The 16,236-nt window shown below is 37.9% G+C and overlaps 1 protein-coding gene across 3 annotated transcripts in view; it reads right to left on the bottom strand.

The window, feature by feature from the left end:
* grid1b (glutamate receptor, ionotropic, delta 1b) overlaps positions 1 to 15,873 on the bottom strand; it is a 451,695-nt gene extending 435,822 nt beyond the window's left edge. For 2 of the 3 annotated variants that reach the window (XM_051913592.1, XM_051913593.1), the window contains exons 1-2: positions 12,369 to 15,872; positions 8,631 to 8,786 (exon numbers count right to left, since the gene is read on the bottom strand). In XM_051913592.1, the coding sequence (XP_051769552.1) occupies positions 8,631 to 8,786; positions 12,369 to 12,447 (235 nt within the window). In that variant the 5' untranslated portion in view covers positions 12,448 to 15,872. Of the gene's footprint in view, positions 1 to 8,630; positions 8,787 to 12,368 lie in introns of all 3 variants that reach the window. The other variant, XM_051913594.1, reaches the window with a different exon arrangement.
* Between the last annotated feature and the right edge of the window lie 363 nt (positions 15,874 to 16,236).

The following is a 16,236-nucleotide window of genomic DNA, read 5'->3' as shown; positions in this document are numbered from 1 at the left end:
TCCTTCATTTGCACGCATCCCACACACTCATGCCGATGTCTGCACAACAAATGGTTTAAAATCGAGCAATAAAGGCCAAAAATATATGTGCAGGTCATTTCTCAAACCTCTAACATTAGCATCTCCTAATGGACACAGAGGTCCAAGGACTCGTCTTCCTCAATGGCATCCAAATAACTCCATTACAACTCCACTGGGGCTGTAAAAGTCATCTCAAAGGCATGGACAATTACAGCAGGGGGGCCAACATAAACGTTTGGAGAATTCTTGCCTCTCCTACATTTTTGCAAAACTCCGAAAACATACACTCAGGTACAAGTCCCACGAAACACGAGTTATGATAAAAGAGCTCAAATAATTTTTTTGCGACGGATGATATAATCTGAAATAATAATTCACAAAGAAAAACATACAGTATTATTTACACATTAAGCTGTCATAGTTTAAAAAAATAATGCTAATTTTAAACAACAAATATCTGATGTGACCACAAATGGAAGAACCAACAGAAAACAATAGTTCATGCATCTGAAATACACAGTCTTCAGAAGATTGTTAATAGGTCAGCTTGGATATTTGTTTTGCATGAGCTATCAACTTTGCCCATGTTTTCATACACATAAAACTTTAGTAAATGTATTATTAATGTGTTATTATTATGTGTCTTATTACGTTTGATTAAAATCTGTTCTCTGCTTAAAGGTGCAATGTGTAAATTTTAGCAGCATCTAGCGGTGAGGTTGCAAACTGCTAACAACAGCGCTCACCCCTCCCTTTCGGAGAAGCTACGGTGGCCGTCTGGCTGACACAAGACAAAGATGTCGTCTGAGACAGCAGAGAGTAGCCAGAAAAGCAATGAGGTTTCTTCTTACTTCTGACAAAGAGCAGTCTCTGTTTCTAATAAAGATGACGACTACTACTACTACTACTACTACTATGGAGCTAGGATTATGACAATACTATTTGAATTTGAATTGTGTAAATTTGAATTATAGACAAGTTTAATTTAATAAAATTGAATATTATATGGCATTTTACATAGTTCTGAATTTGATTTTTTAAAACTTGAATATTAAACATTTGAAATTGAACACAACTGAAATGTTTTCATGGCAGAATTTTATAGACGTATTTTCAAACAGCAGATTTTTCATTCTGAAATTTTAGACTGCAAATATCCAGTTTTTAAAAATACAGCTTCAAGTTTTCAAGATGAAGAAGAAATTCAGGACATCAAATTCAATATTGTAAATTCAAAGCACAGAAATTCAGATCGTACAGAAAGTAGGTCAGAGGCCATCCGCAGGGAAGAGTAGAGGGTCTCAGAAAAGTCGAACGGAGCATTTCGGCCAAATACAGAGCTGCAGTTGTTTTTCTGAGGCGAGTCTGTGCTTAAACATTTATGAGCTGTATTTATATGTTAGGTTGGCTTTTTCAGCACTTGAAACATTTGTCTAAGTTTCTCTATTGTTTGTTTTAAAGTATATTTGGTGTGATTAGCATGCTACTGTGTCTACACAGGACGTGAGTAACGTGACAATAGAGCCCATTTATTATAATCAGTAATATAATGTCTACACTGGATGCAGGTGGCGTGGCGCAACACCGTGTCTATGCCGGACGTGACGCACCGCGTCACAACAGCTTGTAGTGACTGCTGCAAAGAGCATGGACTGCGTCAGAAATAACAGGAATTCGTTTGCTGTTGGGGATTTGACCTGTCGCGTTGGACGATGCAAGCTGCCTCTAAAACATGAACGATTTAGAAGCACAACATAGTGACGAAACATGCTCTGTAGAGTGTTTGTCTGTTTAGGGCTGCTGTAGAAACATGCCGGCGCATAATGGCGACTTAAAATGTAAGCAGACCCGCGGTGTATGTAGACAGAAATGACTCATTCTAAGGTAATAAAAACATAACAATTCATTATGTAAGGTCTTTATACACCACTCGAAACATAGTTATGTATATTATATTGCATTTCTGTCAATAGATCCTCCCAAATTTTACATATGGCACCTTTAATTGCTAAATATTATTGTGAAAAGTTTTATTTTAAAGGGTAATTCTTATACAAAGGTGTTTTATTCGTATATAAAGAAACTATATAACCCTTTTTGTCTTCAGTAGTCAGAAGAGTTTGTTGTATTTGTGCTAGTTAGCAGGAATTTAAGGGGCTCCTCAGTCCTGAAATAACAACCATCCAGTGAATTTGTACAATAAGTAGACAGCAAAGCCCAAGCTTGTTGAGAAGCAATGAACTAGCCCTCAAATAATCCTATGGCACACACAGTGCACAGTTTTGTGAGTGGCAACTGCATTTAAATGTGGGAGTGATTCCCTCAAAAAACCATAGCAACAGTTTGAACTCACAGTTTCAAAGAAACATGGTTGCCAATGGTTTGAGCTGTTTGATGATGGCTATTTTGTGTGTGTGTGTGTGTGTGTGTGTATGTGTGTGTGTTAAGGGTTTTCCTGAGATCCCAGGGCTGGTAGGAAGAAAAATGCTACACCTACCTTAAAATTTGTGAATGAAGCAAGACACATACCTTTTTAAATATGACTTTCACTGGACCAGGTGAAAAGAGATAATGTGCTATTATTTGTCTTAAACAATTAGTTGTTCAGTTCGGTTCTGTACACAGTATGTGGACTAATTTTCAGAAGTTAAATTGGTTTTGGAAGGCGTTTGTTACTGCAGTAAATAATCAAACTGTGTGAAAGAATGGCATTAAGCACTTAGGAAAGTCACAACTGTTTTTAAATGCAGTTTGTGAAGTACTTGATCATCATAACATTGCTATTGCATATTGCTTTTCCAATAATAAAGCATTTGAAATGTGCCAAACTAACCAAATTAAATGGTGAACTAACAAAGAAAGAAAGACTATGAAAACATCAGCTATGCTGCAATGAATAAAAGCTTCTGCTGCATTTATGGAGTTTGGAGAGGTTTTGGATATTCCACACTCCTTTGTGAGAGCAGGCAGTTTAGGTAAAGCTCCAAATCTTTATTGACATCTAAGACATGAAATACCTTGTGGGATTCATCTGGTGAGTTTCATTACACCTTCTCCATTTGTTTCTGTAGTAGGTTTTGTACTTAGTATAAGAGGTGAGCCTGAGGATACAGCAATAAAGTAACGCATTTGTCAATTATAAAAATTCAAAGGGGGTAAAGTATTATTCTAAGATCAACTTCAGGCAATAGGCTATGATTTAATGAACAATTCACAGGAATCTCCTATATTACTGAAGCTAAGCTCCTAGTCATGCCAGCAGATGATTCCTTAATAGGCTGTTTGACTACACAGCCTGGTCTCATTGTTAATACGTAGGTATTAATACGTAACTTTCAAAGACACAAAACGTACATTTTTGCACATTTAGAAAGGTGCTAAAATGTACAATATTGACGTAATTATGGCACTAAAACGAAAAAAATACTTACGTTTTTTCACTGTAAAAACGTAAGTATATATATTTACAAATCTTTCATGTCATAAAGATATATGTATAATTTCCATTTTATCGTTTTATAGATAAATGTAAGATCCCTAAACCCCATCCCGAACTTAAACCTACCCATTTTATACAGAATGTTAAAAGAATAAAACATAAAGAACAGAAATGTGTAGGAAAATGACAATTTTAGTAAAAATATAACATTAAAACGATATTTTGAGCCACTAATCCTACACCTACCCCTAAACCTACCCATAACCATTTCTTTAAACTACCTACTGTTATAAATAAAAGAATGACAGACAGACAAGCGTAATCACAATAATTTATTTTTTGCAAAAATGTCAAAAGTGGTACCAAAAGTAGTTCAAATGATGATGAGTTCCCGTCACAGTCCTCTCTGGCGGTAATAGTTTTTTTATAGGGTACAGAGCAGAATTTAACTTATTAATCCATGAAAATATGATAAATCCGGCTTCTCTCCGTGAAGGCGCGCACTCATTTCAAATGTCAATCCACTGAAAAACGGCATGTCGCAATCTGTGACGAAGCAGGGGAGAACCAATGAGCGTTTGATATCAGTGCCGTAAACCATGTCGTAACGCTTCTCGAGGGTGGCGCTACTTTCAAATTTGAATCATAACGAGTGTGAGCTTTGACTGTGACGGGCGCTGTTGCTGAGAATGAAGATGAAGATCGATGGATAAAGGGCTGAATTTGGATCTGTTCCTTACAAACATATGGATTCTAAAGATTTGGAGTACAGCGAACAAATAAAATGGATGTGATTTGTGAATTTATGTTGTGCTTTGGTGTATCTTATGGTTGTATTGTCAGTCGCTGCATAGGAGAAAACGCCTTCTGTGTCTCACAGCAAACAAACTAAATATTACAAAATGGTTAAAGAATTACAGAAATTTTATTCATAAGGTTTCAAATTGTAGTCTTGTTTAACATTATGTAATCCTCCGAAACGAGCAGCACAAGCCATGAACAGAAATGTTATTTCATATTAAGTAGATGAGTAAACTGCTTTTAATAAATTCGACTAAAAACATCGTTAAATCATTAAAGCCACGATTTTAACATGGGAATTCATATACATTCACACTTTACGTTACATGATTTACGTTTTTTTTTTGCTGTTAATACGTAAGTATTTTTACGTTTTAGTGCTATAAATACGTCAATGTTGTACGTAAGTAAATGTACGTGTGGTAGAACCACAATTTACGTAAAAATACACACGTTTTCTCATGAGATCACGTTGGACTACATTACATTACTCTGTAATGGACACAAAAGGTAAGCAGTGAAAATTCAGTTATGTTACTTCCTCAAGTTGCACTGGTAAAGTGAATCTCAGGGTCAGATTATACCCTAAAAGTTTGGGGTCTCTAAGATTATTTCATGTTTTTGAAAGAACTTCTTATGCTCAGTTTTTAGAACAAAAATGCAGTAAAACAGTAATATTGTGAAAAGGTATTACAATTTAAAGCTGTCTTTCTTTTTTAATGTATTTCAAATGTAATTTTATTTTTATTTTGAATTTTCAGCAGCCATTACCCTAGTTTTCAGTGTCACATGATCCTTCAGAAATCATTCTAATATGCTGATTTAGTGCTACATCTAATATGATCAATGTTGAAAACAGTTTTGCTGCTTAATATATTTATGGAAACTATGCTGCTTTTTTCAGATTTTTTGTTTGTTTTTTATTTTGATGAACAAAGTTCAAAAGAACATTTTTATTTGAATTATTTTTTAGCATTATACATTTCTTTACTGACATTTTTGATCAATATAATGTGTCCTTGCTGAATAAAGGCAAGTTCACACTACACAGACAAACGCCAACAAACACGTCTATTGGAGTTTGTTGGATCAGTGCGATACCCCTGTCGGCATCTGTTGCCATTGGACGGAGTTTGTTCAAAGACTACAGAATAGGACAAGACGTGTCACTTATATTGTTTTGAATGGGAGAAAGTGCAACACGCAATACTGCAGAATAAGTCCCGCCTTCTAAATAAGAGCCATTATTTTGATCCATTAGCTTGATCCATCCTGAAAAATATAATTTTTTTGTCATGATTCGAGTGTTTAGAAACAAAATTTATGAGACAGCTGTTGTCAGATTTCATTGGTGATTTCAAATATGAAATTTAATCTAAAGCTTGGCAAACAGCTTTGGAGAATTTGATGTTTCCCCATTCAAAGAGATAGGAGCTGCACTTGCATGTCTGAGAGGCGTTTCAAAGATGGCCGCAGAGTAAAATGACTTGTCTTGAAGGGACTCTGGTTTGTTTTCACCCGACTGAACGTTTAATCAGCTTTTGCTGGGTCGTGGAATGTCTGAGCAGTGTGGTATGATTTTCCAACAAACTCTGACATAATCTGACCTGGCCACGAACCATTGCCATGATGATGAAGTCCCTTGCAAAGACTGCTGTTTGATCGCGCCTGCGCCTCACGCACACAACAAAGCACTGCAAACGTGACATTGCAGCTTGTTCATTATAAAAAACAAAATACAGTCAAAAATATATAAACGTTACAATGCTCAATTTAAATAGTCCATAGTGCAATCCATGCTGTGTTTAGCTACTCATGGTTTTATAGGCCTATGGGTCGCATCAATAAAAAAAGTGTTGCACTAAAAAAAGTTTAAAAAAAGGTGTATACCAACCGCAACGCAAGGGGTTGCAATCAGATCGATGTCTAGTGGCTACAGCGCTTCAGATTTCAGGTTAGTATTTTTATGTTTTGCCTCCAATACTTTAATACAATGAAAATATATATGATACTATATAAACTTGCCTGAAAATATTGTTAACATGGTTAAATGTATGTAGCTGTGGATCTTATTTTTTCCCAGTCAGACTTGACTCTCTGTGACTCGTTTGTTGGTGTTTGATGGGGCAGTGTAAACATGACACTTTTTTCTCATTGAATTCTAAATCCACCAACCAACTTGTTTGTTGGCGGTGTCTGTGTGGTGTGAATTGACCTTAAAAGTATTTTAATTTCTCTGAAAAAAATGTTACTGATCACAAACTTTTGAATGGTTGTGTATTTCTAATACATAAAAAAATTAGGCTAAGTATATTTTTGCAATTTTTGCATTGTGTAATTACATTCTTAACATTAAAGCTCACTTTCCACCAAATTCACATTCACATTCAGCCTGGTTTCTTCCAAGGTTTTTTTCTCCATTTTAACACCTGTTTGCCACCTGATGTCACCTGTTGGAGTTTGGGTTCCTTGCCGCCGTCGCCTTTGGCTTGCTTAGTTGGGGACACTTGACATTTGATATTCAACAATGTTTTGATCTACCTGCATCGACACCATTGTATGCGAACTGAACTGAGCTGGATGATGACATCACTGTTTACTCCAGTGCTGATATAGAAAATTAACTAAATTAATAACTATGGATCCGTACAATGGAATGAATCAATTCTGAATTTACTCAAGCTTTTCTTTAAGAGCTGCTGTGCAGCCAAAATTATACCAGTTATCACTGTAAAGCTGCTTTGACACAATCTGCATTGTAAAAAGCACTATCTTGACTTGATATAGCCCATACATATTTTCAATGGCGATTTTCCTCAAACTCAAAACATTTTTTTTTCTTCAATTAAGTCAGTATAAATGCAGTGTATGACATACTGCATATGTATATATATATATATATATATATATGCACACACACACACAAAGTCCCTCTGCTGCTTAATAAAGTGAGCCCTGATGCTTTCCTCCGGCACAACCTAGCACACAATGTGGGCTACTGTTACGATTTTGAGATGGTGACTGTGACCACTAAAAAGAACTCCACTGGCTGACTTGAATAGTCTGGAATCTGTTCACGGAGCCAAAATCAACAGGGCATTCAGTCAAGAGAGCACAGCATCACTGCGCTTAGGTACTTGCACACTGCCCTGCATTTCAACCACACCACCATGACAACACATTCATGCAGAAGATCAAACATAACTGGACGATGGCAGATAATCACCAAAACAGAGGTCCAGTAGCAAATAATGTGGCACATTAGAGGCACTAGGAATCTTGAGTGGTAAAAAAAAAAAAAAAAAAAAAAAATTATATATATATATATATATATATTTCCCTGAACATCAACAAACAAACGACAATCATTCCAAACATTCTGCCAGTGAGACACTATGAAAGATGAAAGTTTATCCCTGGTGTGTGAAACAAATCAGCATACACTGAGACAGTTTCATTCTAGCTGTTAACACAAGCTATATTAAAAAGAGTTAATCTCCCCTGTGCCATATGTGAGGTCACATGGCATTGTCAGAAATAAGGATGTTTTCCAAGTATGCTACTGTTATTCCTCAGGTTGACATGGTGACATGTGGGAAATAAAACACCTCAACAAACCAACCTGAAAGACACCTATTACACTGAAAGCAAAGAACTGTGGAAAACTGCATGCAGACTGACAAAACAGTGAGTACTCTGTGATTGGAGACTAGTTGATAAAGGTCCCAGTAATAGCAGAGCAAGAAGAATGACAAATAAAACCTCAGCAAATTGTCAATAGCTCACTTAGATTGATCCCAGTGACATATTCTCAAAAGCCAACACAGAATATTGTGATGGAGGATATTTTCTAACGGAAATAATCATTGCCATCATCATCACCATCATATTTGTCTTCAATCCCAGCATCATTAACTGCCATTAGCCCATTCAGAAGAAGACATTCTCTTTCTCCTCGCTTTTCAAAATGATCCTTTGGAAAGCTCAGGCTTCAGAGCACTCATCCTCAACTGCAATTATGTGGAAAATTGTTATTGAGTCCAGCTTGACTCAATACCTCCACCTAGCTCTTCTTTCACAGAAGACATTAGACTGCGGGGAAGCTTCAGGTGGAAGTCTTTGAAACCTAATGTCACCTTTCATGCTGGCATTAAACAAATACATGTACATTTTCAAGACATCTTTGGTTGCCGTAAGCATGCTCTGAACAAAAACAGAAATCCTGGCGACGTATGTCATTTCGCCTTGTTGGAAAGTTATTCAAACCGCCAGACAACAACTTCCATGTAAATTTTTTAGCATGTACACTCAGACGTCAGGGGATGATGCAGTTCGAGAGTCAAGAGACAGAACACGATGATTCACTCACCTTCCTGGACTGCCTGAAAGGGGTTGTTGGGTTCAATATATTTTATGGAGTGGGTGATTTTCTCGCTCTGCAAAATGTCATCGTTGAGGCTGAGGTCAGAGATCGCCAACTGAAACACCTCATCATCCCGTGCTGCGTTCTCCTCAAAAATGGCACCTGCGGGCATGTGCAGATAGTTATCTGGGTCTTAGTGGAGTGTACAAAGAAACTGTAGCAAATTGCTAATTTGCATACAGAGGGCAACTCACTTGCTCAGCTCATCTTGCTCACAGGTCTATTATTTTACAAACATTTATCCATTTGGCAGATGCTTTTATCCAAAGCCACTTAAAGTGCATTCAAGGCACTTATTTGTTTTATCAGTGTGTGTGTTCTCTGGGATCGAGCACATGACCTTGACATTTCTAGCGCTATGCTCTACCAGTTGAGTTATAGGTACCCTTCCTACAGAGAGCTCAGGGCTAAAAAAGGTCTGGTGATTGTTTTATTAAATATAAATAAGAAAAAAAGGTATTTTACTCAGAACGTTTTATTTAACAAAATAATGAGTAATGAGCAAGCCTTTACTTTAGATTAATGATTAACAAAAATAACAGAAGTGTCAAGAAGTTGCATTTGTTTGATTCCACCTTTGTTCATCTTTGGAACACAAATTAAGATCATAAAAGATTTCATAAAATCCGATGGCTCAGTGAGGCCTGCATTGCCAGCAAGATAATTAACAATGTCCAGAAAGCTACTAAAGACATATTTAAAACAGTTCATGTGACTACAGTGGTTCAACCTTAATGTTATAAAACGACGAGAATACTTTTTGTGCACCAAAAAAACAAAATAACGACTTTATTCAACAATATCTAGTGATGGGAGATTTCAAAACACTGCTTCATGAAGCTTTGAAGCTTTACGAATCTTTTGTTTCGAATCAGTGGTTCGGAGTGTGTATCAAACTGCCAAAGTCACGCGCCCCAGTGGTGAGCCATTGAAATTTCGAAACACTTATCACGTAACAAAGCCTCGTTTACTGAAATCATGTGACTTTTGCGCTCCAAACCACTGATTCGAAACAAAAGTTTCATAAAGCTTCAGAAAAAAAAAAAGGAAAAAAGTAATTTGGACTATATATTAAGTGTCTTTAACTATGTACTAACATATAAATTTATTATTTGATGCAATGAACTTAGTGTACATACATGTTTTTACATTGTACTTATATTTAAACAAAAATACCTGCATATAGTTACATCTGTTATTAATTTCTGTAATTAGATCTACCCTAGTCTTAGGGTACGGAACGTTGACATGGATCGTTGGCTGAACGTCTAATGCATAAAGCACACAAAGTATCACAAAGTCATTATCTGAATGGTTTAACTCTACAGAAAATAAGCGGTCTGTGTGGAAACAAAGCCGTCTTGACGCCAAAGCCCCTCATATGTGAAGTTTGCGGCACAATTCTTGCAGTAAACTTGCAGAACATTCTTGAATTAATAATTTATTTAGATGCATGCCGGTCTGTTATCGTAGGGATGTCAACTTTACATTTTCACACCCCTAAACATGATGCGGAACAAAGTTAACTATGATCGGTTGCTTTACATGTCAATCAGATGTCCTCTTAGCCGGTCCTTAGCCAATGAAAGCTGCGATAGAGTCCAGACCTTCTGCTGTCAGTCTGAAGGTCTGGCTACGTGAGACTACATCTACCCCTACCCCTTAAAACACCCTTAAACCTAACCACATCACCAAACCTTACCCGTATCCCAGCTCAATATCAGAAAAGGAACACAATAAGTACCAAACAATTAATTGTTATTGTATATGCGGTAGTAGTTAAAGACACCTAATATAAAGCGGGACCAAAAATCCTTATAGTTGAGCCCTGCATTTACATGCCAAGCGTGTGCTTATCAAAGCAACTTACAATAAAGTTGTGCAACATGTTGCATGTAGATTAATTCATATTATGGTGGCTTAATAAATTTACATTTAAGCATGATATCTGGAAATGCTGTTTTGAGAGATTGCGAGGCCTCATTTATGTGTGGCCATCTTCTCTACCTGTGTTAGAGGAGCCCAATAGGATGGGCAGGTAGACAGGTAGAATTTGGTTGATGTATCACTGCAGTGTTCATCTTATTTAGCAGAAATAGGGGTGTCGCATCTGTTCATTCCAGTTGCCAGTGAGAGCAGCCCTGATCCACCCTGCCTGTACTAGCCTTCCAATTACCAGTTTTGGATGGCCATTGCCTCTGTAAATCACCACACCACCCTGAAAATCACTTCATGTCACCCTCTTCATTCAATGGACGGCCCTATTTTTCTTTTGCCCTTCGAAGCCGAATTTGTTCAGGATGATAACATGAGCGGATGTGACAAAGTGGAAGTATTGGGCACTGGAGAGGCTGGAATTTGTTATTTCACCTGTGTTGTGCACCTTTGAGTCCTGACTATTACACAGCCACGGATACAGCCTGTCCTGCACTTAAAGGTAAGAGCTGGATAAAAATATTGGAAGACCTTGTCTTTAAAGGTGGTGATGGAGGTGGATTTTTTGACCTAGACACATGCAACTGGTAGTTAAACTGAAGTATCTGAGAACAAGCTGTAGATAGAATTATTTCTTTGTACATAAAGAAATATCATTTCACACTGCAAAAACATTCAGTATACATCATTTCAAAGTGTGAATTCCAATGCCAGTGCATGTTTAAAACAACTTCTTCTTTTTGAAAATCCCCAAGGTCTTGGTCAACAAAATGGGCAGAAAAGTACCTAACACATAAGACAAGCCAGCATCACTCATTCAGATCTGTTAAAGCTAAAGTCAGTTTTGGCCACCCAACACAATTATTTTTGGTTGATATAAAAGCTTTTTCTTTAATAAGAAGTAGTTTTGTTGAAGGGTTTGGGTTTTCTGCTTCAGTTTAATGATAAAACTACTGCAGAATCTTCAACGACTAATATGGTGGCTTAATTTCACTATCTGGACAACAGATTCTAATAAATCCCCTCCTAAATGAGTGAATGGCTGATTTTGTCAATGTACGATATGCGTGTAAGAGATTCAAGGGTTTGGATTTGAGTTTCTTATGACAACTGAATAGAACCACAGCCGCCCTCCCCACCAGCCCCCTCTTCCTCCTCTCTGCTGCTGTTGGAGAGCCAAAATCTTTCTTTCTTCACGTTTGGTGAGACAATCAGAATGCACAGGGTGTCCAGCGCACGCAAAGGGGATTGGTTAAGATGACATTTACGGCCTGGGATAGCTGAGAATAAGCATTTGTCCTTTTGTCATTTATTTACTTCAGCATCCTTTATTAAGATTTCCCTCACGTTCCATACAAAGTTCAATCTTATAGATGGGAGGGGGAGAGCAACCCCCACACATTGGCTTACTTTGCCTTATGACAGACGCCTCCTGTTTTTCCAACTTACCTGAAATTTGCGATTTACACAATTATGCCTTCCTCGTGAGCAAGCTGCTAAGATTGAAATAAGATTAGTCTTGTTCGTGCATTGGAACTATCGCCAATCTGAACAAGAGAGACGTTATGATCACAAGTGGTCTGCTCAATTGATATTCAGCCCGATTAGCAGGGCACATTTTCAATGCTTATTTACAATTGATATTTCACATCGACCCTTACAACATCACTTCCCTCAGAGTCCTCAATCTGGATGGCGCATTCATTATCATTTGCAACAAATAAAGGCTTTGAACAGCTCACTCCTTACCGATGTGAATGATGGAGTCGGCTCCCACCGAACTGCATTGCAATATCCCAAAAGAAAGGCATATTATCAGCAATTCCATCTCCGCTTCTCTCCAAAGCCGCGCATCCACACGATCCTCAGATGTCAGTTAATTCCCAATGAATGAGAAAAGTACGTCAAAGGATCACAAATACACCTGTGATTAACCAAAAAGTGTGGCGGCGCTGAAGGAAAGCGCTAAAATGTGAGAAACACTGTGAGGGAATACGGGGGAATCAGGAAGGAGAAAGACAGGTCGCCTGTTGGAGGGTAACGGTCGCTTCAGGATCCGGCGCGTTCTCTCCGCAGGTCTCGCTCTCGCGCGGCGCTCGCGGAGTCTGAGACACATCACAAACTCCAAACTGCGGAGGAGGGACACCCCCGCGCGCGCGCGCTCGCTAGCTTGTTCGCTCGTTCCAGAGAGCGAGCGAGCGCGCGCGCGAAGAGATGGAATTCGGCGCGAAGCCGGAGAAGACAACGCTAAACATACATGCAGCTGCCTTAAGAGGACGTTACCGTTTTTGCGTTCCGTCTGTGTAGTTTCATTTAATTGTTTATCTCTGTAACAATGCATCATATTGACATTGTTGCATCGCGTCTCGCCACCTTTCGCAAATAACCGTAGCGTTTTCGAGTTAAAACAGTTCAACTTTTAGGAACGAGACCCCTCTGCAAGAACGCGTTTACATAGATTTCCACCCGTGAAAACATGGGAAAAGCGAACGTGGGGAGAGAAATGTGGAAAGCCGGCGGTTCACAGAGTCATCGAACGAAGCGGTAACTTTCTTTTGAGTGTTTAAGTGTGCTGTTGATTCATTCTCTGTTTTGATCGATGATTTTACTGGTCGATGAATTACAGTTAGTAAACATACATGTAGCTGTCAATGACGACGCGGTAGTATATTCACAGAGATTTCTATATGGGAGAAATGAATGTGGAGATGGTCTCTCAGTGATTCGTCTCGCAAAGAAGGAAACGATAACTTTCTTTTGAGTGTTAAAGCGTGCTTTCGATTCATTCACGCTTTTATTACTGGATGATGAAGTACAGATAGTCGCTGTGCAATGTCACGAAGAGGAATCGACCTTCCCGCGGCGCGAGACGGAGCGGAAAGTCCGTGGAAATTCTCCACATAAGGCGCATTTCTCCCTGTGAACATGGTTTCATTCAGACACGGTGTTCAGTTATTGTGAGGACGTGTTCCGGAGACGATCTTACCGATGAAGACTGGAACTGTGGACTCGTGTACGACATACTGCCATTTTCATGATATAGCATTTTTCTGTGTATTTCTTGCAATACATATGCTGCAATTTAAATGTATCACTGTATATAAAGGTTTGTCAGGTTGTAAGATAAAGTAACTGATTTTGTTCGAGCCAAACCAATATTTAATTGCATTGTATTAGGTAACCGAAAGTGATTTTTACGAGATCAGGTAGAAATAGCTTCTTAAGGTAAATATAGCATAATAGTTCTTCACTTTTTATAGTGTAAGACGGTATGTGCAGTATTTTAACAGAATGCATTGATTTCATATATGTATTTTTTCTCTTTTTCTTTAAACTTTAATTTGAGGCTTCAATATAGCTTTTTAAAATGGACTTTAAGTAGTGTAAAAGAATGGGAGGAAGATTTGTGGAGAGCGGAAAGTGAATTGAAGAAAATGAACTTCAGAGAAACAGATGATGAGAAGCTCTGGACTCACTTTATTCATCCACATCACTGAAGACTTCATCAGCAGAGACGAAACATTATATTCTTACTCTTACAATTAAAGGATATTTCTTGCGGTTGAATATGAGAACAGAAATGTCCTTTAATTGTTTGGTTAAGTATATGTGATGTCTTTCAGCACCACACACCGGTGGACAGCTCCCGTAAGCTCTGTCGGTCACGAGCAGAATTACAATGGATCAATTATCAAGCTCTAAGCCGTGGACACTCTCCCTTTCATGTTCATATCTGCATCGAGCAGTGTTTCAATTATACATAAAGCTTTTTTTTTTTTCCAAATCTAATTATTCTTTCAATTATTTTGGTCTGGAAGCATTTAAATGAAATAGGCCTATGTGATTTCAATTTTATGTTGCCTTGATTCTTGTTGTAAAAAAACATACTCTTTTTTTGTAGGACTGTTGTGTTTCTGATGGCAGGTATGTTGATCGCACCAAACTATTCTATCCATCGTGTTGCTGAATGCTTAGCAGATCAGATATATGAAATTGCAGTTCAGCAAGTTATGTTATCTATCTATCTATCTATCTGTCTGTCTGTCTGTCTGTCTGTATATCTACCTATCAAATCAGTGTGAGTTTGTGCACTGTAAAAAATGATTGTGATTTTAACAGTAAAAGACTGTAAAAATGATACAGTGAAAAACTGTTAATTGGTTAACAGTTTCCATAGCCTACTATATACGGTGAATAACTGTATTAGATCTAACCATACATTTAATGTCATTTTACAGTAAAATACCATTAAATTTACAGTTTTTTGGAAGTGAAAAAGAACAAGTCATTGTATAAAATAAAAAAAGTAAATTGACATTCCCAGAATTCCTTGCGTGACACTTTACATTTGATGTATTTTTAGGGGCTTTCGCACCAAATAGTTCTAAGAACTCAGTTATAGGATCTAGCCACTCGGATAGTTTCCTGACAACTAATTTCTCCCCCGGGCCATGTTCCTGGTTGCATGCGCGCGACTTTCTAGTTCCCACTGGATTTCGTCCTCTGCATATAAGCTTAATAAAGCCTGAACCTCATTGTCAGTCCATCGGTCGTATTTTTTAAACTCCATTGTTGATTCGAATAGCAAACAACTCTTACTGCAACATACTTCAAAAAAACGATGGTTGAAATAAAATGCTGCGTGGAGTCAACCAATCAAAATGCCACGTAAACTCAACCAATCAGCATGTTCAGCGTGCAAGTCAAACCCCCGAAAGTTCCAGAACTTTGAAAAAGTACTACCTAGCGAGCAGGTACTTTTAGAGGGGGAATTGTTTTTACCCAGAACTTCATTTAGACCCTGGTTCCTGTGGTAGAAACACACTGAGTACCACCCCAAAGTTCCTAGTTCCTGGGTAAAGTTCCTGCGGTTGAAATGCATCATTAGTTCCCCCAAAAGGAGTTCCTAGAACTAAAATTGTTCCTAGTTCCTGCGGTGCGAACACAGCAAAATCCGGGTACTTCAGCCAATAGTTCTAGGAAGTATGAAAAGGTTCCTCAGGTGCGAAAGCCCCTTTTGTTGAAATAACTATGTTTCTTCTAAGTTTTTCTTAGGTTTTTTTGTTTGTTTGTTTTTGTTTTTTTTTTCTTTCTAATGAGCCGTGTACATTAAGGCAGTGGTTCCCAAACCTGTCCTGGAGGACCCCCAGCCCTGCACATTTTGTATGTCTCCCTCATCTATCACACCTGATTCAACTTATGTGCTCATTAGTAAAGACTGCAAAACCTGAAATGGGTGTGTCAGAAATTGGGAGACATGCAAAATGTGCAGGGCTGGGGGTCCTCCGGGACAGGTTTGGGAACCACTGCATTAGGGTTTTATGTTACATCTAATGTTGTTAAATTAATGTTATTTGCATTTTTTAAATGTCATGTGTGTTACCATGATGGTGTTTAGTGTTTGTGTGAATGACACTGTGTGCACCTTCTATATATTAGTATTAACCTTCTCAGCTGGTGGAAAGGTTGTGATGAACTTTGATTCATCATGTGACTCTCATCACCACTATGTTTGGTGGTTGTGAGTGTATTATAAAGGTACAAAACATATTCTTCAATAGATTGGTAAATTAACATTAGGGAAAGTGAACCTATTAAGCCCACTAAAATCTAAATT

The sequence above is a fragment of the Ctenopharyngodon idella genome, chromosome 12 (genome assembly GCF_019924925.1).
Source record: "Ctenopharyngodon idella isolate HZGC_01 chromosome 12, HZGC01, whole genome shotgun sequence".
Lineage (NCBI taxonomy): Eukaryota > Metazoa > Chordata > Actinopteri > Cypriniformes > Xenocyprididae > Ctenopharyngodon > Ctenopharyngodon idella.
Note: the sequence above shows the minus strand (reverse complement) of the source record. Positions and strands in the feature narration are given on the sequence as shown.